We start from the raw sequence: 25,478 nt of genomic DNA on the forward strand, positions 1-25,478 counted from the left end.
CCGTGGGGGATCTGAGTCTTTATGCCAGAATAAATCTGTGAAGTAAATGTTTACGGGTAACAATTTTAACTTCAATTATTTATTGTTGCTGGTAAATTAAGTCAAGTTCTACCCCTGCAAGACCTCTGGAAGGTACCGAAGTTACTGCCTTAAAAGAACATGTTCCCTGCCTGCAAAAATAATGGATTTCATCCGGTAGTAGGATATGAGCACTTTCTTTGAGGCCACAGTATATTTCTACTGGTTAGCTTTTAAGTTTAATTTTTTATTCATATTGTGTGGCTGCAAAACAAGAAAAAGGGTTTGTCTGTAAACAATGTTTGTGGCAGTACTGCCCTGCCTAAACAAAGTCTGAAATGTCTAAATGATATACAGTATCTAAAAAGTAATACCTGATACAGATTATTAGCTACCATCGACAGACACTGTATGTCAACAGTAGGAGTTGACTTCAGCTTAAATACAAATCTGATTATGTTTTTCTGCCAATGTCCAGCTGATTTTTAGAGATTTTGAAGAACTCATTTATTAATAATTATGTGTTATGGAATAACTGATATTGCAAATACAGTGGGTGTGTAACTATAGGAAGCACTGTATACTGCATATGAACTGGAGTTGAGTGAGACAGTGGAAACAGACTGGGGCGTTGAGCAACATTATATAAGATGTGTACATGTAAGAAGACATTTCTCTCTTTCTTCCTCCTTGCTTTCTTTGCTCATAAAGAAAACTCAATCACAACAAACAATCCCACTGGAATCAATTAGCTACAGTTAAATAAATGGTGTGACTTTAATGCCCTGCCAAAGAGCACCCAAATATCTTCCCACTGAAAATATATCTCCTGTGCGTGTAGGGGTGTGTGTGTGTGTGTGTGTGTGTGTGTGACTGTATGTTCACACTCTTGGGATCTGACATGGAGCTCCCTGAGCAGCAGTGTGTGCTTGATAATTAGCCTCAAATTCAGCACTTCTGTGAACACATGCCTAGCTGGCAGAGGGAAGGCTGCCTCAGGGAAGGGTGAATGTTATGAGTGACTATCATCTACTACACGCATCTACTGACAAACAATAGTGCTTAAGTGAAGTCTCTTCTTTTTATCAGTCTTGCTCCTTTAGGTTTAGGGTTTAGATAACCAGTGCATGGATTTACAGTGTAAACACACAGGACAGCGAGCTACAAGGAGCATGTGCTTTATTGCAACAAGCGTGCAAGCAACATATGTGCCTGTGTTTTGACCATTTACTGTATAATGGTTAACCTGGTGGGTTCACACGTTTTTTGTGATAAAACAACAGTGAATGAAGTGGAGATCAGGCAAAATTGCATCCTGGATACCGTTTTCTATATTTCTTACATCACAAATGCAATAATAAAGACTAGCTGGGTCTTGTTTGATTTACTTCATTTCACATATGTACACTGCCTACAGGAAGTAAGATTTTAAAAAAGGCAGAATAAAAAATGACCTCAGTCTGGAGTCAGTAACCCCTGAGGGTCATGGACTAAGAAAAAGGGATAATCAAATTATTATGCCTGTGTTCTTCATTTCTAAACTTCTTTCTTGTTTCATAAAGAATAATTTCCTGCCTCTTGGCCAGCTCAAAACATGAATCAAATGAAGCCACTGGACTATCATGCATTAGCTGCTCTGCGTAGGCAGCTTGTAACAGAAAAGAGGCAATAGGGTTTTAAGGAGCCATGAGCCAAAAATCGATGAGAATGCAGTGTGCTTGAGAAAGCCGTACTCGTGCCTTAGATGAAAGTTTAACACATGCAAACGAGAGAGGCTTCATGGAGTATGGTTCCCGGGTGTTGAGGTTAAAAGCAAGTTATCATTCACTGCCCTTTGGTGCTGCCAAAATAGAGAGTTGGCAAGTGTAGCTAAACGCTAAGTATACACTAAGTTGGTTTAATACATACATAATCAGCTATTAGTTTCTTTTTTTACCATTGTGTTTATTATATTATTATTCATTATTTTCATTTTAAATAGCATCATCAAAATCAAACCTTTCGTTCTCTGAAGGGACACAAAAACTAACTGTATTTCCTTTAAATGACAGTACCTGTTGACAGTATATGTCTGATTGTACAGCTATTTCTTCTATACATTATTAAGAGAGAAATCAATAAAATAGATGCAGTATTTCAAGTCAAACTTAGTTTAAGGCATCCTGTGGAGTTTTTAACCACTAGTTGCGCCGTGGAGCGATGCTTTTACGAGAGAGGCCCTGTTATCTTTGTATTGTGCACAAGCATGAGGACAGACGTGTGTGTGTGTGAAATCATGCAGGTAGCGTGATACACATTAATGTCACCAGTCAAATATTGGCACTGGTACTGTGCAAAGAAACATAGTAATGCACCAGTAAACGCAAGGCAGTACTAGACTGCAAGCTAGCAAACATGGATGTAAACAATGCACAGTTTAAAATATCTAAAAAAAAAATGTCTTTACAAATGTTTTATAAGAAAGGTTTCAAGGATACATACAAAGCATTTTGGTGAGTAATGAAAGCATAACTTTGTTCAGAAAAACAAGAAAACTTCACAGGGCATCTTAAAGTCACTACTTGTGGTTAAGGTGAAATAAAGCATACTGCATATTCAATATATTGTAGTGATAAATGTAACACTGTAGTTTTTTTATTTGCTAAGTTCTCACATAGCTCTCCGGCTATAATGATCATATTTCCACATGGGAATATAACAAGTTCATCGTTTATCCAGTTTAATCTGACAAGGAACATCAATTGCTTGGCTCTGGCTAGTAATGTACATTTGGTAGTTATATTCTAATGTATTTACCCCACAAGACCTGGGTAAATTGTTAAAACATTAATAATTTATAGACTGTTTCAATCTGCTTGTAGTACACAATGAGACTGCAGTCAGGGACTAACTCGGGTAAAATGGTAATGCAAAAGTTTACTAAACCAACTTTCAGTTATATTCTTGTAATTGTCAAATTCTAAATTGGTGTTATATATTATCTATCTGACTGTGTAAAATAAGAAATGAAATGGAGCTGCACAAACACTATTTGACCTTGGTCTGATCTGAATATCCTGTACCTATTAATTCACTTCCTCTCTATCCAGTCTCCTTGCTTTTTTACTAATGTTTTGCTTTTAAAGTACTCAAAATGGTTTTTTACTGAAGTCTCTCTGTTTGAGCCGTCCTGCTGTTTCTGTGGCCCTTCATCCCCCACATCTCTTGCTCAGCCTTGTTCCATGTCCTCCCCTCACCCCTTCTGTACTGGGTGCCAGTGTTTGCTGTCCTCTGTCTGTACTCCTCTGCTGTTTCCCTCCTCTCTCCTTGCACCTTTGATGTCAGGACCACAACTAAAGCCTGAGATAATCTGCTATGGGGCTTTCTGAGCCAGGCCTACCAGGCCAAGGGGTTGGAATCAAGAACATGGCTCAGGGGCCAAAGGAAGAAAAGATGGAAGAGAGAAGAACACTGCAAAATGTTAATGTACAATTATCTTTAAATGTCTTATATTTAGACTTTAAAATATATATATTTTTTTAAATAAAAAGAAATACATGCTAGTGGGTTGAACATAATTCCATTGCAGTTTTAGTTGTTCTAGTAACTGATAATTAGACATGAATTTACAATATCAATATAACTAACTGCCCTCGGAAAGCTACAATTATCTGACATCAATGGTAGAAATTTCTTCATTTAAGTAAATTATGTTTTAAAACAAGATAAAAAAAATTCAGGATATAAGGGAGACTACAGCCCAGAGACTTTGGAGTGTATATCGTGGTATAACTATGCTTGACTATTGTAGAACCCGAAATTTTTAAAAGTATTAAAAGTATTCATGAGGGAATAAATACAGTAGAATGGCTTAGTTGGCCAATTAAAGATGCTAGAGGTAGAGTGTGCTTTCAGGGGAAGCGTTGTTATGAAGGATGGTGAAAGTATGAAAAACCATGATGAGAATGGTAAACGCTGTAATGAACTAGGTAAGAAAATAAATTAAGGAGAGAAAGTCCAAAGAAAGACTGTGTCAGTGCACTGCATGAAAAAAAAAGGGAGGATGCTAGAGAGGAACTAAATGTATTAGTTTTGGTGTAGCCTATAACCAACACTCCCATTCCATCCCCATAGCTTTCCACACCAAGAGAAGGAAAGGCAGAATAATCCCTCATTAACACCATTTATCTGCCTTGCTCTGATGGTGCTATTTATAGCACGTTATAGCAGTAAAAAAAAATGCCTTTTCTTCACCTCTGATACAAAACATAAAAATACCCTTCAAAGTTAAATCTCTACTAACGGGATCAAGTGTGTAAGCGAAGGCGACTCAAACAAAAAAAAAGGGACGAAAAAGAGAAAGAAGGCACACGGCTGTCTGAGTCAAGGGTTATCCAGAAACATATTGTTCAAATAATATACTACTTTTGCTGCGTTATCAGAGAAGGCACATTTAAGTTTGGACCTAATTCTAATTTACAATGCAAAGAGAATTCATTCCATATAAAAAGGAATCAAAGTTTCTTCTCAAAGGTAATTACCCTACAGCTAATTGCACTGACATTATTGGGGCTAATTATAAATACAATGGATGTAACACAAGAACACCAACACCAATTTATGCTGACCCAGTAATTTCACAACCACACACACACACACACAAAAAAAAAATCAGCCAATAATATTTCACAGAGATATCCCTGCCCTACATGCAATACATTGTGTTTCTGTTGCAGCTAATAAGGCCGTTTCATCATCGAGGTTTGCTTATTTAACAGTGAATTCTTTCTTTCTTTTTTTAAGTGCTGAGATAGAATGCTGTAAACGCAAAACTAAAGATCATGAAAAGATGCGATGAGATATGGAAAAAAAATGATCTTGAGAAGAGCAGCATGAGATGAAAGTAAAATATGAGGATGGAAAGAAAGACATGTTTAAGTTGCATAAATATCCTCCTTGATACTCATACGTCCACGTTAAATCGTTTTCTTGGATTCATAAGTTTAGACGGGAAAGAAAAAGAAAGAACGATGTGCTGAGAGTCATACGGTTCCAACAGCTGACGCCACACTACTGTCAAGTCAAACATACAGTTCATGCTACCGGCGTGCCCACATACAAAGCAATTGATCAAACAAAGCACTCCATTATGCGGTATCCTAGACCCAGGGGACATCAGCGACAGCAATTAACATGACAGAGCAGTGTGAGCAAACAGAGGAGGGAGACGACTCCACTGGTCATCGCTTTGACCCAGGCCTGTAGACACGACCACGCTACCTCCTCTAGCATACTGACCGACTAAACAACATAATAGAATTTCTGTTTCTGTTTAAGCTATGCATATGTACGAGACAGCAACAGCTCTGCGTGTTTACAAATGTATTTTTCTATTGAGCTACAACATAGCTTCAAAAGCTGGCCCTCTGTCAAAGGATCATCTTCATCCCTGATCCATATCATCCATGCAAACAGCACACTAATTAGCCATGCTAGGACAAATCACACTGTTTTTTCCTGGTTCACTGGCCACAGCACCTTCCCTAATCCTCCGTTATCACACAGTTGGGGAGGATAGTGAAGCTAATAACACCGTGATATTAGCAACACTGATCTGCAAGTGATAGAGCCAGGCAGCGCTAGCCATTAATTCTGTCTGCATGTGCCCCAGACCAGACTAATCCCTATTTTAATTATTTTTCCTCTACAACCCCCCCCTCGCCCTCCCGCCCGCCCACCCCTCTTGTCAATGTTCTCTAATCAGACCATCTAATTAAAAAACAGGAAGGGTGGCATGCAGGCAGGCACGGTGTTGAAAAAGACAGAAGGGTGCAGATTCAGGTAGTATATGAGGTGCATATGTTGGCAGAAGGTTAAACCTGATAGCCTAAACTACAAGCCACGCTGGAATGAACTGCGGGTTTGGTGTTAGGTGTGTCTTTGTGTGTGCGTGTGTGTCCGACGCTCATTTTTCATTTCAGAATTCAAATGCCAATACCTTGTAACTCCATGATATTAACAGTAGAATAACCTTAGAATTTTAGATCACTACGAATGGAAAAAAAAACAGAAATTTGTCAAAAGAGCACTTTGGTGCACTTACAAAGTCCTGTCAGCCTAGATTTATCATGTTAAAGCTTTGTCAAGATAAAAGTTTTGTTTTGCTTGTCTCTCTGTCTTTGCTTCTGTCTCATTCTGACGGTGGTGAAAGTGGGATTAAGAAAGATTGCAGTGCTGTGGGATCAATATGATGCTGACACCTCTCTGGCACTCTCCAAAAAATCTCTACCAAGCAAAAACCCACTTACAGAGGGGGGGTCTAATGGATCACATAACCACTATATCACTTTAGCTTTGACTTAACCTGCGAAGCAACTGTCTTATCTGCGATGAGTGTTTGGTTATTCAGAAAACAAACAAACAAAAAAAAAAACTGTAAGATGAGGCTGAAAGCTCCAGATAAGCTAAATAAGAGAAGATTATGTTTGTCAAAATTATTCTGACAAAAAAAAAGTTACATTAAAAAATGCTGGGAGCATACAAGTACATACATATAATGAAATAAGTTAGTACAATTTAGGCGGGTTATTATGATTTTTACAGCTTTTTTCATGAAAAATAAAATAACCTGACATGTATTTTGTAATTACAAAGTAATATATGTGAGAAAATTACCACCAATTCATTAACCTGAGCAATTATTACAATATTACAGAGCCCTGAAAAATGATGAGGTTTTTTTTTATCTTGTGTGCAAAAGATAAATGGTTCACATAATATATTAACTTGCACACACAAGATTAAAATAAATAAATAAATCTTTTCAAACTTTTGTTCCACACAACCTACACAGTTATTAACATTGTGTGTTTCTGCAACTCTCTAAACTAGGGTGAGAGAGTTTTAAATCCAGATACTGACTCTATAGATTCGGCAGTGCAGCTAAGGCTTTTTATGGTGAGGGCCGGCATTGCCTGTCACCCTTTGCCTCCCCACATTTATTGATGCAGTTGAGAAGAGTTTTTATGGAGGCGCACTGCCGTGTGGCCTGTAGTTGTTGGTCAAGGCACGTTCACCAGAGTTCATAAAGGTTCCTCTGTAAATATATTCAGGTTGGCCTAATGTCACCTCATACAAAAAAAAAAAAAAAAGCAGCCTCTGTCTGATGAATGGGAGGGGAACAGGTATTTCACTGCCACACTTCACACACACATTCACAATCTGTCCTTCTGTCCCAAATAAGATTAAGATATATTACACTCCGAACCAGCAAGCACGTCCTTGCTTTATTTCACCTTGCAGATTTTCATTCCTTCTCCTCTCCTGATCCGTCTTTATTCCTTCATTACTAGCTACAAATGTAAGCTTTCTATGCTTGTCCGGTGTTATTTTATTGATGATCATGTGTTTCGAAAGGTGTAGAGGAGGTCCCCCGATGTGTGAGTTATGTGTTCTCAATAAGGTGAGAATGACTCAGCCCCGATGTTTGCTGTATCAATCTTCTATGTTCCCAGAATGAGTCAGCTATTACGATTTAAGGCACGTGTTTGACATCTGATTCGAGAGAGGGCTATATCTCACTACAACTTCCTCTTAAGTTGTTCAGTTTTAAAATCAGTTATGCAATGTTTTCATAGTCTAATGAATGTGTCTTTGCATTTTTCCTGATCTATGTTAAGCTAACGTCGACAAAACTCACTTATTTGTGTTTTTTTTTTCCACATTAAAAGCCTACCTATAAAAGGGGAGGCTGCAGGAGATTTAACATGAAAATTCTGGGGGAAGTGTTTCACTCATGGTAGCTTAACATCGCTTGGGGAAAAGTTGAACACCTGACATGGCTCTTGCTGTTCTGACGGCATTAGTGCAGTGGAAATGGACGTGCTGAATTTATCAAGACAACAGGGCAACATGAAGGAGGTTTTGAGCTTGCAATAACCAGAGGACAAGGGAAAAAAGGCCTGCCTCTACCTTAAGCCTGTACCAAATAGAGGCCTGGTTCTCTCTGCCACTGAGGTAAACAAAGGCTCAGGCCACGATTGGAGAATTTCTGTTAGACTCTTTTGTTCTGCCAGGTTTGAGTTGATTCTACTAATTTCCGATGCGGTTTCACTTGTTTTAGAGACGTAGTAGATACAAGCGACACTGCCTCGCAAACGGCAGATCACTCCACTATCATCGACACAATGGCGCTTGATTTGACAAAAGCAAGCTGATTTGCATTGGAAAGAAGGGGAATTATCTGACGCCGTTGGCTGATGTTGTCATGTTTAATTACTTGTCAAGAAGGCTAGTTTTGCAAAGCAAAGGCTATGTATTTGGTGTGCATGGGTTTGTGCTTTTTTTGTTGATGTATTTGCAAGTTCCTCTGTGAAAAAAGGGAGGTTAGAGACAGAAAATAGGGATGTGCTGTGGTTGAGCAGTGACCCAGATCAGACAGTGACATCTCCGTCCACTCAGGGGATCCTCAGGGACAAGATGTCCTGCTGTTACTGCAGCATGGCCACACTGCAAACCAAGATCCACCTTAACATTTATTTGGTCTAATATTTGTGTACAGATTATATACAGTATATTGGGTCTATTAAAACAATAACAAGTAATGTGTTGATATGAGTTTTAAGAAAAATAATCATTAATGTTTGACATGTTATGAGGTTTTGGAAATGTTTTAACAAATCCATTTTTCTTTTCCATTGCTGTCTGGTTTGGAAATTTGACCTCAGCTAATACGAAGAGGTTTGCAATCCATGTCTGAGTGGCCAGAAGAACAATTAAGCTGAATAAGCATGTGCTAAGGAAGGCCAATGCAATACTAGACTGTCACTCCTACAGTAGCAACCACCCCCTAAAGGTCTAGCTGCAGCCCTCTGCTCAATGGAGGAGTTTTATTCTACCACAGGACAAAAAATTCAGAGTTTCAGACTGACTACTGAACTCCTTTGAAGGATCTGTTGGACATGTTTGCAGTGCAGCAGAATCTTGCCAAGTGCATGTACGTGCACACACACATATGCATTAAAACAACAGATGCAATGACTTGGCTGCATGTGCTTGACTTTCACTGCCCTTCTTTTACAATCTAATTGCTGTACCCAGTGTCCTCTACAACAGACCACACCAACAGAGTGCACTGTGCATTTTGGCCGATTGATTCCATATATTGCTCTGCTTCTGAGCCTCCCTTTCTCAGCCCTCCCTCTTCCTTTTGCTCTATCTTGGCTAATTAGTGTGATTGAATAATCAACTGGTGTGACGTCTCTCACGGTCCTGTGAAGCTTAACGTGTCGCCCCAATCACGCTCTCAAAGATTGAGGATGGTTGAGGTTAAAGGTACAAAAATCTGGCAGAAATCTGATGCTAACCGAATGAGGTGCTCAAAATCAATTTCCATAGAGCCGCTGTTCTCTTTTGATCACACCATAACAAAAACACTCTAAAGCAAGCCATCCTTATTTAAATTAGCAGCACTTGACCCAGGAAGTGAATTATAGGATCAAAGCGAGCTGTAGGATGAAGCATCACTTTAAGCTACAGAACAACATAACTATATGAATACATAACTATTGTTTTCACAAAAGTGACAGATGATAAAAGACATGGGAGGAAAGAGATTAACTTTGCTTCTGAGCGAAGTAAATAACTATGCTGATCCTTGGACTTACAGTATCAACAGGTCCACAACTCCTCTCAACATGAATAATCAAATAATGAGTAGAAAGACAGAGGACAGTGTTAAGTAAAGAGGATAAACAGATCCCATGCTCCAGTGTCATGAAGGGCAGAATTAGAGTTTTAAGGATTATAGATCAAGAAAAAACAAGTGAGCACACACACTTGGGTAATAGGATTATTCACAAATCCATTTTTTAATTGACATAAATGTACTACACCAGTTACTAAGATACAAACATTATTTTGGTATCAAGGTCCTCCTGTGGGAATTTGATAACCCTCCCTACTCACATTAAAAAGTTGTCTTTTTTTTTATTTATTTTTTTTATGCATAAATGAAATAGTGCATCTGATAAAAGCATTCAGGCCTGGGGCACCAATGTGCATAACTTTAAATATGTCTCTGTACAGATCATAAGCCATTAGTGCATCTGTGGGACTGTTAAAAGCGACAGATTGGATCCCAATGGTGCAGTGCTTAGTAAACACAACTAAAGAGACACCCAGTCAGGGCACAGTGATCTGGCCCATTACCTCTAACCTCTGTGTGTTCTCTAGTCTCACTGGGATAAGGGGTGAGGTAACACATGGCTAGACATGCTTACACAGACACATTGCTATCGAGGCTGTTTGTCTCAGGGGAGCTGGTTTATAGGTTAGACTAAATATTGCATAGTAAATTGCTGCACCTGCTGTTTTTTAACATAATACAGATGATCAACAACAACAAGTGATAATAATACTATGATACTAATCAAGAATAGAATAGCTTCCTTTTTTTCATATGCTGTGGTGTCATTTTGACAACACAACTGAAAAAGGCCTCACCTTGAGAAAAAAAACATAAGCCAGCCTGGAAGGTTGATAGAAAGCTTTGGCCCATTTTTGCTAACCTTGCTCTCTGCACTCCAAATCCCATCTCCTCTCCAGCTTTTAGTCTGAGCAATGTGACAGAGGGAGTAACAAAGTGTGAAGTGCTGGGGTGAGCCAATCTGCAGCACGGCACCAGGTGTTGGAGATAATGTTCCGCTGGAGCATTTCTTGGCGGGTGGCGCAAAGTTCATCATAACTGCTGTTTTGATCGATGGTATGTTGCAGATTGAGTCCTCAAGCAAGTGCAGCTGTTAACAAATCCTGACTCAGACAAACCGATTTTGAGGGGCCATAGTGGAGAGACTGGCAAAGACAGCTATTGATCCGCTGGTCGAGCACAGGCCAATAAGCCAAACTATGGTTTTAGATGTATAAAGCTGACGCTGCAAAAAAAAGTGAAGAATGGAAAAACACTCAAGAGGACAGCAGAACTGATCTGTTGAAAATGTGTCAGATCATGGACATATTCAAATCAAATTTGTAGACTTTGTTTTACAGACAAGCAATTTAACAGTTCTGTGAGAAAAAAGCTCCATTGTATGTCAACTTTGAAAAATAAAAATGCAAATAATAATCAGTACTTAAGATTAAACTCTCATTAACATCCACACCAGTACAGGTGGTTTAAAAAAAAACTCTTGTATCAAGATAACCTCTTGTTTCCTGCCAAAAGAAAGTAACAACAGGATCATAGTGGTCTGCACAATTCACCTTTTAAGAACCTGGGCAAGAACAGCTGCAGAACAGTAAATAGTTAAAGCTGCAGTGCAGGCCTTTTGTCTCCGCCTACTGGCAGTGATAATAATTACAAAAACACAGTCGACACGTGCTTACATCATAGGCTTTGCCGTAGCCTACTCCATCGCTACTGTTGTGGCTTCAAAATGGTGGATAAATTGTTTTGAGCATCATACAACCCCGGCAAAATGACTTGTTTCACTATCAGAATTTGATCCATTCGGTCTGATAACATTTGGAAAGTCTAGATGAGCTGCATGATTCAATTATTTTATTCCCCTTCAAGTTAGCAGAGAGCTAACTGGAAGCTAGCCAGCTCTGACAGCAGAAGTATCTAGCATGCATACTCTGCCCGTACAGCATGCGCAGGAATGTCAAACCCGACACCAGATTAAAATCTCTAGCATACTGTGAAATACAGTGAAATTTATCTGGCGGTGATAGGTTTAATCAGCATGGTGTGAACTGGTTTGGCAAGGGCTTGAATGGACATTCATTTATATGTAAAAGTTCCGCACTGCAGGTTTAAGTCTAGAGAGTCTGTTGAGATAGACAGAGGAAAAAAGTAAGTGTAAGACAGAGATAAAAAAGAAAGGGATCTGGATGCAGCAAGATGAGAGGGTGTAATAGATGTGGCTGGTATATATAACCCCCTTCACAGCACAATCTGGAGGTTCTTTGACGTGATGATCCTTGATGTGCGTCAGGGCATCATTACCACCCGTCACATCAGCCGTGAGACATTTCCATCTCAACCATTGTTTATCTCTGCATGAGCTTCCTCCCATTGTAAAGTTTAGAGAAGTCTAGTTGTGGGCTTTTAGATATGCACATCATCCCCACTGCAGAAGACATGCAAAGTTAGGGGAAAAACATGAGACAACAATAACCGGTGTTTGTGAATGCACAAATCAAAAGGAATTCTTCCGACATGCACTGCACGAATACCTTGGGCTGTGTTTCAAACTCTTGAATCCAAAAAAAAAAAAAAGTTTACTGAATGCAATGCATGCTATTCATTATCTTTAGTTTACTTTTGTTTTGGATGATTTGTGTTGGTTTTATGATGAGAGCCCCACTTACAGTAAATGACTATGGAATATATAATGAAAGACAATAGACATTCATTAGACAATCAGACCAAACTATCCACTCAGATGCTTTATGACACCCACATAGTAAGGAGAGAGAGAGAGAGAGATAGCAGGAGAGGCACTAAGAAAGACAGAGAGAGACAGTGAGAGGGAGAGAAATGCCAGAGTCAGACCCTCCTAGACGTGACCAGACTAGTAATGTTGTGGTGAATTACCGGTAAAGCTCCAAAGCAAAACGCTTCCTATACTCCACCAGTCTGGGTGGTGAGAAACAGGCCACAGCATAAGAAATGGATAAAAAAAAAAAAAAAACGAATTCAACATTTACACCGAGAAAATACGCCCACTCAACCATCACACAGTATCCATTTAAAAAACATCTATACAAAAGCGTCGCTGGCTTCCCTGCCAACACTGTATTCACATGCCGAAAATAACTGCCTTAGGGCCCGGACTTACAATAAAATATGTTTTCGAGCAGGGGACTTTGCGGATCACAGGTAGGCAACCGCCTTTTCTTGTGCTGACAGTCAAACAATGGTCAGAGGATATGTTGCGCAATCACTCACTTCCATACATGCTCTGACTGTGACTGTTTTATTGCAGGAAATACTTAAAAAGGAGAGTAGAAAATTGGCAGCCAGTAGCTTGACATGATGGACACCGCTGTCGTTTCTCGCTGGGGAGAGTGTGTTACCCCCATGGTGAACAGCAGTTGGCATGCCCACAGAACACATTTATATACAAGTGTAAATATACACACTCTCGTGGCTGTACATATGCATACACACACACCGATGTGCACGGCTCTGGCGATGGATGATCTGAGGAAAATTATAACTGAGTTTGAGCTGCAGTAAACCAAAACTTAAATCTCATGAGCCTCAACATGAAAAACTTTACCAATCTCTTTGAAAACACAAAGATGAAAGTTGAGGCATTTATCTCCACAAAAATGAAACATACTGATATGGTTGGAACTCCCATCGGAAACTAGAGAAAACAGCCGCTGGACTTAAAAAGCTGTTCCGAAGACTATTCGCTAACTCTCAGGTGAGTCAACCCAACAGCCAATCAATCTATCCAGTGTTCTGCACTATTCTCTAACAACTCTTTATCTCTTTCTCTCTCAAACACATAGACTCACTCCTTCCAAGGGTTGGGACAAGTTGACATATATCACCACTGCAGGGATAATCCATATGCTCACTAGATGTCAGTGCCTCAAATCCATAAGGTATAGGGTTAAAAAGGAGAGGAGAAAGGATGGGAGGCTACCTAGAGGGATCAAAACTCATTGGGCTCTCAGATCTCCTAACAGGAGGAAATAAGTTGCATTTACCCAGGGAGCTTTGTGTTGTCAGCGATGGATGCAAAAAAAAGAAGAAAAGAAGACCCTCATGGGAAAATAGAGTTTGCAAAAGTTACCTGAACAGAAAATGAAGACATGAGTTTCGTATGGGAACGCTGTCTGTAAAATGGTGCGATCACTGAACTGTGATGCAGCAATTTCTTTAACAGAATGCCATTTTTTTGTGTAGAATCAAGGGAGTAATGCCAATATTCGGAGTGCTTTCAACTCCAGATTCGAGCACTTTATACTCTCTATTTACAGTATCGAAGGTATGGTGGGACTTGCTTTCAGCATCTCAAGGGAGCGCTACTGGCAGATGAAAATGTATTATGGTGCTCTGCAAAACAATTGAGCGCCAAAGAAAATTACAAGTCAAATAGCTCTGAGTTCCACTTAGTAGCAAGCGGGCGAATAAGCATCTGGCAATTGCTGAGCGTCAGGCGTTATTTACAATGCCTCAAAGTGGATGGTGATGGGGAAGAAAATCAATGTGGATGCAAACAGTGTAATGGCAGAGTAATGTGTTCCCCTGGGCAAACAACACTGACAAAGTCCTGTCAGGGTAATGCCGTGTGGCGGCGGAATTCAGGTGCCGTTTTTACCACCCCCTTCCACTGCCACCTTCAATCCACATGCACATCTCAGCTCCTGAAGTCAGTCTTCAATGTTGTCTTTTCCCTGTTGCCTTTTCAGAATGCTAACTCTGCAGGGCCGCCAATCACAGCGCTGGATTGTCCAGTAAACAAGAATGTAAGTGGACAAGATCAGATCCGCATATGCAAAGTGTGATGTTCTTGATGGTGATTGATGGTGTCTATTTTGGTTCATTCTCTTCATCTCAACACACACACACACACACACATGCGCACACATCAGGAGAACAGGGAGCGTGCAAACTTAACCTGCTTTTGTTTGAGCTGCTATGGGTTGATCAGGGAAGCATGGTTTTGACCCTGATCCCTGGCCTCTCTTCTCTTATTGGACCAATACACCTGTCCATCAATTATCAATCAATTCTGTTCCTAGAGCTCCTTACAGGTTGAATTAAGTAGCCAGTGGGATACCAACACTATACACGTTCAATAACTGTGAAATCATAGAAGCCCATTAACACTTTCATTTTTGCCATTTGGTCAGGCCACTAGGATATATCAGTTCATGTCTCCCAGCTTCAAGACAAGATACAAATTATGACCCATAAAATCGCTGAAAAAAAGATTAAAGATGAGAAGCAAGAAGAAAACAAGAATCCAGGTATGAGTTGTATGTCTTTTCTGACGGAAAGTAACGCTTACCTTGTACAGCTTACTGAGACAATGCTTTGCTAAAATCCTCAATTGGATTGTAAACTCTAATTCAGTTAATACCTGACCGGAAAGAGAGAAACATCACTTTAAACTTTAAACTTATCCCTATACAAACCGGTCTGATTAAATAACAGACCGGCCCAATTATATGGAGAGAGAGAAAGAGAGACAGAGCAGAGGGCTCACTGAGCCATACACTGCGAGGATGTGTGCTTTAGGTCAGCACCATCATAGCGCTCCACCTGACCTCTCTAATTGGCCACCAGCTGGGAGGTCGTAATCCCTCCACCCATCTCTCTAGTTGTCCACTTCCACACCCATCTTCACCTCCAATGGTCCTGCCCTCCTCTCCCATTTTCTCTTCTGGTGTCTGGTGGCTCTGACGGTTTGACCCTATCACCCCCTTTGTCTGTACTTACACTTCCCCGCACACTATGAATTTATAGATACTCAGCTACTTAGACACCTTATAGTTAAAGTTATTCTGTTGAAAATTGGCTGGTCTATTTGATGGTTTGAGACAAAACAGCCAGTACTTCTGAAGTCAACACTATGTGGTGAAAACTCAAGCCAGTCTGACTAGGAGAAAATGAAACAATAGAGCCAAGCCAGCATGTCTGCACCATGTCCCCTGTCCCCTATGCTGCCTTTTCCTTGCAATGTGCATGATCAACTGTGACTTGAGTTCTGCATTGCTTGCCAATGGCCCTTCTCGCTCCTTTCTAGTCACTTTCTTCTTACTGTTTTCCTTTGCTCTTTAAGACAGTGCAGCCATGCCGCTGGTGCACCACCATAGGCGCCCCCAGCAACAATCGCCACAAAGATGACAGACTCAGTAGAGATTTGGGCACCCCACATGACAACAGAGAGTAAATCAAAGTCCGGGACAAGAAGCTGATGACATCGTAAAATGTGCAAAAGAAGCATAGTCAGGCTGGCGTCTGTGGGAGTCTGGAAAGCGATCAACTCTCAGTTGGCCCAAGCAGAGATTCAAAGAGACTTTCATATCAGCCGCACAATTCTCAGTTTTAGGACCACTCAGAGTTAATCAAGTTCTTCTCGAGAAGTGTTTTTGCTTAACTACTGAGTGAATGAGTTCCCAGGGACCATCTCACTCCAAGATAACTCATATATTCGTTCTAAACCTGTTTCCTCTATCAACAGTCTTCTTTCTCGCTGTCTTTTTGTTCATGTATCTGTGTGCTTCAAGCCTTTAATAGCTCAGCCAGTGCTACCCCTTGTCCCTTCCTGCCAACTGCCTGTGGCTGTAACTTCATAGTCCTCTTTGTCCTCTCTTGTTTATGAAAACTGCATGCCTCGTGCATGATCCTGGAACTAAACCCGGACTTTTTATATTTCGCTCAAGACAAAGAAAATGCAGTGGATTTTTCTGGCGTATGACAGTTACCTCCATCCACCTGTATATGACACATGTATATTTTTAATGCTAATATTAGCCTTGCGTTGCGAGTGAGGGGAAGACAAAGTGGCAGAGAGGGTGTGAAAGAGTACATCTGTTTTTACAAGTTCTTAGAGTGCCAGCACAAATATATGGGAGTGTGGCTGAAAGTGTGAATACTTATGTGCACATGTCCATTTGCGCCCATATGGGCTCTACTATGTGTGCGTGTGTGGGTGAAATAACACTATACATGCAGGCTGGCGGTGGTAATCGAGCTCACTAATTACTTCCTGAGCTGAGAGAGTTGTCAGAGAGAGGAGGAGCTGCCACAGATGGTGAGAGACTCACACTGATGCCAAGATATCCTACCTCTTCATCATTAGAGCTGAGCATGTGTGTTTGTGTGAGACTGAGTAATTGTGAGAATGAGTGAGAGTGTGTGACCGAGATTCGGTGTTCAAATTAAAATTTAAAACCACATACCACACGATACGCCCTGATGGGTAAAAGCTATGAACAGCATATCAAATAAATAATCTTTATCAGTCTATTTATTATTTTCACAAGATACTACCAGTAGCACTTGAAATTTGATAACTGTCTGAGTGATGTTTGGATTGATTCTTGCTCCTCCGCTATTCTCCAGAGGTGACTGGGACAGCCACGGTTCACACAGTCACCCTAAGCTGGCTACATTCCACTGGGTCTAACCAACACCCATCCACTTCCAAACTACACTTTGACTAGCTTATTCCGTCATCTGCAAAAGTGCCTGTGGGCAGATGGTGCACCAGTGGTCTCCTCCTCTGCCTGTCCCTAGCTTAGTCCGCTCTCCAGACAAAATGCTGCGGGCTGACTACTCACCACTGTGAAGAGCCCTCAGTACCGCTGACCTCCAGCAGGTCATAGTCGTCCTCCAGCTGAAAGTCAGAGAAAACCAGGGCGATGGTGTCACCTGGCTCGGCCAGCACGGTCCAGGTGCAGTCGGCGTTGTTGTTGTACTCGGCAGGGTAATTGGGAGTGGTGATTACCCCGCTCTGGCCTCGTAATGTCCCACCACACCCGTCGTCCGCTGCAAGGAGCACGGGAGAGAAAAATGCTGTTAAAGGCTTAGTGAAAGAAAGCCATATAAACAAAGATAATCACAGACTGTTGGTGCAGAGATAATTAAAGATGTAAAGACCAGACAGACAGACACTGTAGGAGAGTTAGGGTACTAATTAACAAAAACTGCAACTTAATTAAGCTAAAGGTGATGAGCAGTCATACTGAAATCCTTACTAGCTATTGCAAGCTTATTCGAGATGGGTACCATACTGGTCTAAATATAAGATGGCACTGATTATGAGAAGATAGGAAATAATATTCACACACTCGGGTGTCAAGCTGTTGGAAGCGGCCCTTTACTAATTTGATATTCTAACACTCTTCGCTGGTGACGTCAGGAGGTGTTTTCTGAATATATTTCAAACAAGAAACATGAAACACAAGCCAGAAAAATATGAGCTTATGTAACATTTTTGGGCTAACTAGCAAGCCTAAAAACATTTAGGCTACAAACAACCCATACTGCAACACTCCTCTGAATTAACAGGCTCACTGTGTAACACAAGAGCTCTCAATTGAAAAAAGATCTTCTGAAATCCTTAAGATGCAAATATATTGATCCCCATTTAGGTTCTAGACACAAATACATTGGCTATAAATGGGCCAATACAGAAATGACCTAGATCCCTGATTGGCCACTGCTGTTTTTCTCTCTGTTTATGTCTCCCTATTTATGTTTATAATCACATGACCTGGAAATTGTGCTAAAGGTGGTCCTATGACAGAAAATTTGACTTTTTGTCAGCTTTTTCATGTTTTGTCAGATTTTGCACATGGAGTAAATTGATTATTTTTTGCATTTGACAAAAAGTTTGTTAAGAGAGAAAATCATTGTATTATTGTAAATTAGCTAAGTATGTACAATGTCAGAAACAATAACCTAATTGGACAAGTACTGATTAAATTCAGTGATGGTAAAGTAGCTTAACCCCTTTGGGAAAATCCTGGGATGGCAGAGATGCTGATGACTGATAATATTAATGACATACAAGCAATGACTCAGCATAGAAAGTCTTCCAAACTATGTCACTAAGTGGTAACTTTGTGGATGAAGTTTTGCCAGGAACCTTGTCAGCTTCTTTGCATTTAAATATATATATATATATATATTTTTTTTTTTTTTTTCTGTCCATAAATGATCTTTTTTGCTATGAGCCAAAGTGCAGATTTTCAAATTCAGGAGCATAAATATGTGCAATGAGTTACAGCATATTGTTCCTTTGTCTGCAATTTTCGCCATGGGCCAGAGAGACAGCAGTCATTGGATTTCAAAATGCCCTACAGTACTTTTACAGTCAGCAGGGAGCAAAGTAGAGTGCGTGATGCAACCTAATGCAACGTGGGGGGAAGTGATTAAATCCTGATTAATTCAGATTTGTGTTAATCAAAGCAACTCTTCCCTCCTCAAGACAGCTTTAAGGAGACCATTAAATAATAAAGCATGCATTTAATGTGTTGCCAGGATAATTCCCCTGCTCAGCTTCTGATATGTTCATTACAGCCTTTAACAATGCAGTGTCATGCGAAATCTGGAATACAATTCCTGTGTGGAATTTGTGGAGATACAGACTTGAAAATATTGTGTGTACGTCACAGTGTGTGCTGGTGAACAGAGACGACACATCAAAAGGAGTTTTTAATGACACCTCCGCGATATCAGTGTTTGTGAAGTTGTGTGTGTGTGTGTGTTTCTGTGTCAGGCTTGTGTGGGATTCATTAATGGGCAGCCAGCTAGCTGTGTGTGGTGTTTCTGAAGAGGGGAGGAGGAGCTCAGAGGCACAGCGCCCTGTCTATCATCCATCCTACCTGTCACCACGGCAACCCCCCTGAGGGAGGGCAAGGGAGTGTACGGACGAGCGGAAACCTGTGAGGTGTGAACTTGAATAGGAGGGAAACCACGACAGAAGGGTGAGAGGAAGGGGGATGAAGAGGATGACAGGTGACAAGCGAGGATGGGTGAGAGAAAAGTGCAGAGGGAGGGTGGACAATGAAGAAAAGCGAGAGATGGCGAGAGGGGTGACAGGTGATTGTTGCAGTGGGAGTGACAGGAAGTAGAAGGCAGACAGAAGAAAGGATGAGGAAGTGCATTGATATTCCACACAGGACAGTTTCTTCACACCTGAAGGGAAGTCTCTGACTCCGAGCTCTCCCCTTCACCTAAACTCTCTCCATCACTGTCTCCATTTTGTGGCTGCCACTGGCCGACGCCAGCACTCTACAACAACTGAAAACTAAAAAATGGCTCCAGCGTCGGCCGTATGATACCCCGAAACTCTTGAACATTTCGATATGTGAGGTGAGCAGAAACATATTAATTTTTTTTTTTCTCCCTCAGTCAATTGTAGATGTCAGGATGCTTCCCACGGTTGAACAGCACATATTTTCAGCCTGTCACTTAGGATGTCATGGTTTCCATTAAGTGTTAGGAGCCACTTTGATTCCTGTGAGCGTCATGGTAACCAAGATATAGGAGAGCATGGGCAATGCATGCAAGCTAAAAGAAACATTCATGTTTAATATACATCAAAAAAATGCATTTTTAATATACACACTGAACATGCACAAAGCAAAAGACAGAAAACTATATTTGAGAGTCTAAATGGGGAGAAGAAAAAGAGTGATGACAAAGACTGAGGTTAAGCTTTAGAATCTGAATAACAGATTGATATTTAATCATTTACAAGTGTACTTATCAGACAAGTCATGTTGTTTTTTTTAGATTATAGTTAAGAAAACAAATTGATAAGAATGAAATATTAAACAGTGACTGTGCCATCAATGGCTGGCGATCATCTATGGCTCTACTGTCCAACAGTGCTGGCACATTTGCGTTTGGAGATTGTGCCAAAATCTTCTCCCCCCCACTCCCAAATTACAGCATGAGTTCTGCTCTTACACATATGGGCAGGCTCTATAATTGGAAGGACATTAACAATGCACTGTATGCATTATGAAGGAGCACTCAGGTATACACGTTGACTTTTACGTGGCACTGAGAGACCTCAATTAATCACAAGGGAAATTGCCAGTTTCTAAAACTTGTTGGCGTGTAATTTCTGCTGAAAAGGTGGAATAATCACATACTTGAGTGCTTGAGCAATTTTTTTTCTTTTCTAGGGAAGAAGCCTGGGTGGGCATGGAGTAGGAGAATGAACGAGCTGAGTTTGGGTCTGAACAGCAAACTGTCAATGAATTATGAAGAGAAGAAAGAGAGATGACAGAGTTCTTCACAGTCTCTTATGTAAAAATGGAAGAAATTATGAACAAGAGGTTATAAAATGCATACATAATGACTAAATATGGAGTATGGCATGTGCATGTGCCTGCATGTGATTGGGTGGGTGGGTGGGGACTGTGCTGGCACGTGGTGCCCAGCCATGTGTGCTCATATGTGGGCTTCCTGACTCCCGGCCTGGTTGCAGATGGCACAGTGTCTCAGCACTCTGCTCAGTAGGCACACTGACACAAACCATTGGCCACATGGACACACGGGCACACATAAGACAGCAAACGGACATACACATGTAACATGCAAACTCTTGAGTGCAAGACATGTACGTGCGTTTACTTTCATACAAAATGAGATCCTGCAAAAGTATGTATAGTGACATCATATTGGCCTACACTGAACTATTCTTTTTTTTTTTCCTAAAGAACTGTGTCATGTTGGGTCAGACAACACACACTGGCAGGTGTCGCTGCCGCAGGGGTGCTTGCTAACTGTGAGGAAGGACAACTGGCACAAGCACCTGACTGGGAGCTAACACATGAGGTCCTGTCATAGTAAATAAGATATCAGTATAACCACAGAAAACCTTGTCAGGTCATGTGGAGGCATGTGTAAATATATGTGAGTGAGTATGTGTGTCTGTGTGGTTGTGTCTGTGAGTGTGTGTGCCTGTGTGTGTGTGTGTGTCTGTGATGATGACATTAGCAAAGTTGATTCCTCTTCATTTCAAAAGCAAGGTTGATTTTGTCATCTAAGGTTTTAAAAAAGTAAATGGATACAATAATGTACCGACTTTCATGTCTCCTTTGTGAGTCACACTTCAAATGATGGAAGGACTACCTACGTTCATGTTTATTAGGACACTTGATCTAGCCAGTCCGGTATCATTTGGTATAAACCATCTGTCATCTTTGAATCTAGGTTACTTTACAGCTAACCACTAGCTTTGAATGTCATGCTGTTATAACATCCCTATGATTTGTGAAACACACACATATATGTATATATAAATAATAAGTTTTGCACTGTGTCCCTCCTACATACCTCTGCAGTAGGGCAGGGGGAAATCCCATGCAGCTGTACCCGCTGAAGTGGCGAGGCAGGACAAGGTAGTGTGACCCTCCAGCACGTAGCCAGGGCTGCAGCTGTAGCGGATTTTATCTCCGATGTTGAAAGTGGACCCCTGCTGGTGGCCATTGAGTAGCTGTCCGGGATTACCACAAGTGTAGCTGGGCAAAGCTGGAAAGAGAGGAAGGAATGGACGGTTAATGAGACATTTTGTGATAAAGTCTGTGGCACTGCGTCTTGATAGTATTGACAAGAGCCAGGAATGAAGAGAAAGTACAGAGAAGTCTGGTGACGGATGACAACACACACACACACACACACACACACACACACACACACACACACACACACACACACACACACACAAGACCATCTGTTCATGACAACATATCTAACCCAAAAAATTTCACAGATACACTTATATAGTGCATTATTAACCAACCATTAACCAACCATGATATGTAACATAGCACAAATAATACAATATGCAGTATTGTTTTTTTTTTAAATTCTTTCAAATCAAAAAAAATGTTCTTCCCTCCCCCCACATAGCGCTGCAAATTACCATATTAATGTTATTCATTGATTCTACGTTGACCAACACTGCTTGTCCAATCATGTACTCGCATGCAAATAAGTGAGCTCAGTATTGGCAGAACCTTGTCTAATTGTGTGTTTTTATGCAAATCAAGTTCAAAGGAAGTTCAGCCAATTTCTTGCTCCTTAACCTCTTGCTTCAGCCTTTGTATTTATATTTTTATATTTATAAAAGACATATGATGGCAGTTTCTGTTCAGTTTGATGACATATACAGTAGTAGAATGGCTAAGTCTAAATAGTGTATAGGCTACTTCTTTACTGTATAGTAATCATAAATGGCTTTGTGCTTGCAGAGTCTCAAACAATAAATCCTCAGAGTATGAATTAAACCGCCATGGCCAAACATGCATTACACACATGTGTATTCTGTCATTCAGCTCCGGTCCCAGTCACACTCTCACACAGCGAGGGAGCTGGCCGGAGCATGTGCTGGACTTTGGATGAAACTCAGTCTCTCCACAGGGACTGGGCTAAACTCTGGAGAGGACAGAATGGCTCCTATACAGCTACACAGCTTACTGGCACCTCACCACCACATTCAATGCACACTCGCCTCTCTACTCTATCGGTAGTCTACAGCTTCATAGTGTATTACAAAACGTTCAAACATTTGAGAGGCAATCAGTTTATTTTGGATGTGCAGCGAAATGTTTATCTTAACGAGAAGTCTTGCCTCTTGATCAGTTTGGAAAATGTTTTTCATTTGGGTTTTTTTTCCCCAAAGATAAAATCAGGTTCTCGAGGATAAATAAGACTCAGGACAAGACTAACATGTTAATATGTTTGGAATTTTCTTTTTCTTTTAAAAATTTAACACAATAGTCTATTTTATCTTTTTTCATTTTCACATTTATCACACAAAAAAAGCTTTCAAATTTAATATAGCGTTTATTTCAAGTTTGAAAATCCCCTTTTTGTGTGTTTGTTTTCATCTTTTCCCCTTCCAAGCCCTGTAAGCTGAGGCTTCCTTACAGCAAGGTCTAACAAGGACAGATCAATCTTTTTACCCAACAGTGCAATCCACAGGGCTTGAGCTGTGGAATTAACCGGATGGTAAATAAATAGACTGCAAACAGTTTGTGTCCAGTTGACCCATTAGACAACAAATATGACCTCTAAGTGTTTGATTTTGTGTGTAATTTTCACTAAGGCTACCTTAGCTGTGAAACTGTGAGACAGCATAAGTCTTCAGTGATGTCGTCTCACAGTTTGGATATGAATTCTAGCTTCTTTTGTTGATACTTGGCTGTCTATGTCTATACGTTGGTGGTAAAGGGTTTCTGCCGTAAACCAGCATTGAGACCCAGGGAGACGTAAGAGCTGCTGCTCACTAACAGCTATGTGTGTTTACAGCAGAGAGCAGGAGGGAGGACAGACGTGTCACTCCGCTACTATGTGCTGTGATTCTGCTGCAGCTGCTGTCACGGAGCAGACACTTTCAGATTATAATTGTAGCATCCATTGTCCAATGAAGTATTGATAACACTTTTTATTTCTATAAAAAAAAAAGGCAAAACGACAATGGGCAAGTAATGTAATCGGTATATGCCCATCACTGTGTACCACCGCTAACAGCTTTACACATGTCCACACATTTTGCTCAGCATCAACAGAAATAGCAGCAGATCAATTAGTGAGCAGGTTTTGCTGCTTTATCTGTGCTTCATGTCACTCCATCCAGCAATTGTTGAGACATTTTACTCATGATCACAGATAAAGGAAAAGTCTCTGGAAACTTCCATCTTAGGGTTGGGTGATAATGGACAAAATCAAATATCACAATATTTTTGACTAAATACCTCAGTATTGATATTGCAACAATATTGTAGGAGTGACTACTGGTGCTTTCACAAAATATTTACACAATGAGATTTTTGATAAACAGTCATCAGTAATGTGGATATAATGTCTAAGTAGGTAAACACAAACAATAGAACAGCTGGAACAGTCACTTTACTGTAATGCAGCCTTTAAAACCAGGAAAAGACAACACTTATGCAATATCACAATATTACCATATCCAAAATCTAAGACAATATCTAGTCTCATATCATAATATAGATATATTGCCCAGTCCTACTTCATGTCTATGCTAAATTTTGTACCAATCCATCCCATAGAAGTGAAAAATCTGGTGGTAATGCTCCAAGAAACATCAGGAAAAAGTAATTGATCTGTAAAGTAATCAGAATTTATCCTCTCAATTTCATGGCAGTCCGTACAATAGTTGTTGTACCTTAATCTTAGAGCAATGCTGCTAGCACAGCTAAAAATGGATAAATGGATAAATACAATGTGAAATACAAAATACCATTTTAATTAAATGACTTTTAATAATCCCACTATAAATTTTTCAGTCTACATTTATTCATTTCTTCCCAAATATTTTTTTAATAACAGTAGTGTTTTCTATATGTGCAGTAGTGCTAACCTAATTCAAAGCTAGCCTGTTTCACAAAGATTTCCAAATGATGAATTTTTTTGTCATGACAAGATCCAAACTAAAAGTATGGAAGTAAAAAGTAGCTTCAATCCAGAAATTTAGTATCAGCATTGTTGGCCAACAGCAAAACATATCAGTCAAATCCTTGTTGTCATTCACAACATTTCCCTACATTTGTTAAGAGTGTCTTAACGGGTAGAATCAGCAGTGACTCTCTAAGGGCAAAAGACTGCAGCTGCATCTTGGACTCTTAGCTACATCCCAATCAATGATTTCACAGCAGGTGTTTTCCATCATCTGTTGAAGGCAGAACACCTGCTAAGACATCAACGTTTCTTCCTTAAATGACTTAGTGCTGATTTACCATTTAAAGCACCTAGTTAATAATTGGGTACTCTCCTTATGGCCTAATCCAATACCCTGAGAGAGACTGACATGTCATGTTCAGGCTCCAGTGTGCCATAGCCTTCATTTTGACCAAGCAAGGCCATCTTATTATAGCTCCCCTTCCATCACAACCAGATTAGCATATACACAAGGACTCTGTCTGATTAGCATATTAGCCGCTGGGTCTGAGGCTTCAGTGCAGCG

At 40.4% G+C, this 25,478-nt stretch overlaps 1 protein-coding gene across 4 annotated transcripts in view; it reads right to left on the bottom strand.

The window, feature by feature from the left end:
• Window positions 1–25,478, bottom strand: part of csmd2 (CUB and Sushi multiple domains 2) — a 270,669-nt gene that overhangs the window by 169,509 nt on the left and 75,682 nt on the right. For all 4 annotated transcript variants that reach the window (XM_067611354.1, XM_067611356.1, XM_067611355.1 and 1 more), the window contains 2 exons: window positions 21,821–22,015; window positions 17,305–17,512 (listed from right to left, as the gene is read on the bottom strand). In XM_067611354.1, the coding sequence (XP_067467455.1) occupies window positions 17,305–17,512; window positions 21,821–22,015 (403 nt within the window). The remainder of the gene's footprint in view (window positions 1–17,304; window positions 17,513–21,820; window positions 22,016–25,478) is intronic.

The sequence above is a fragment of the Thunnus thynnus genome, chromosome 15 (assembly GCF_963924715.1).
Source record: "Thunnus thynnus chromosome 15, fThuThy2.1, whole genome shotgun sequence".
Taxonomy (NCBI): Eukaryota; Metazoa; Chordata; class Actinopteri; order Scombriformes; family Scombridae; genus Thunnus; species Thunnus thynnus.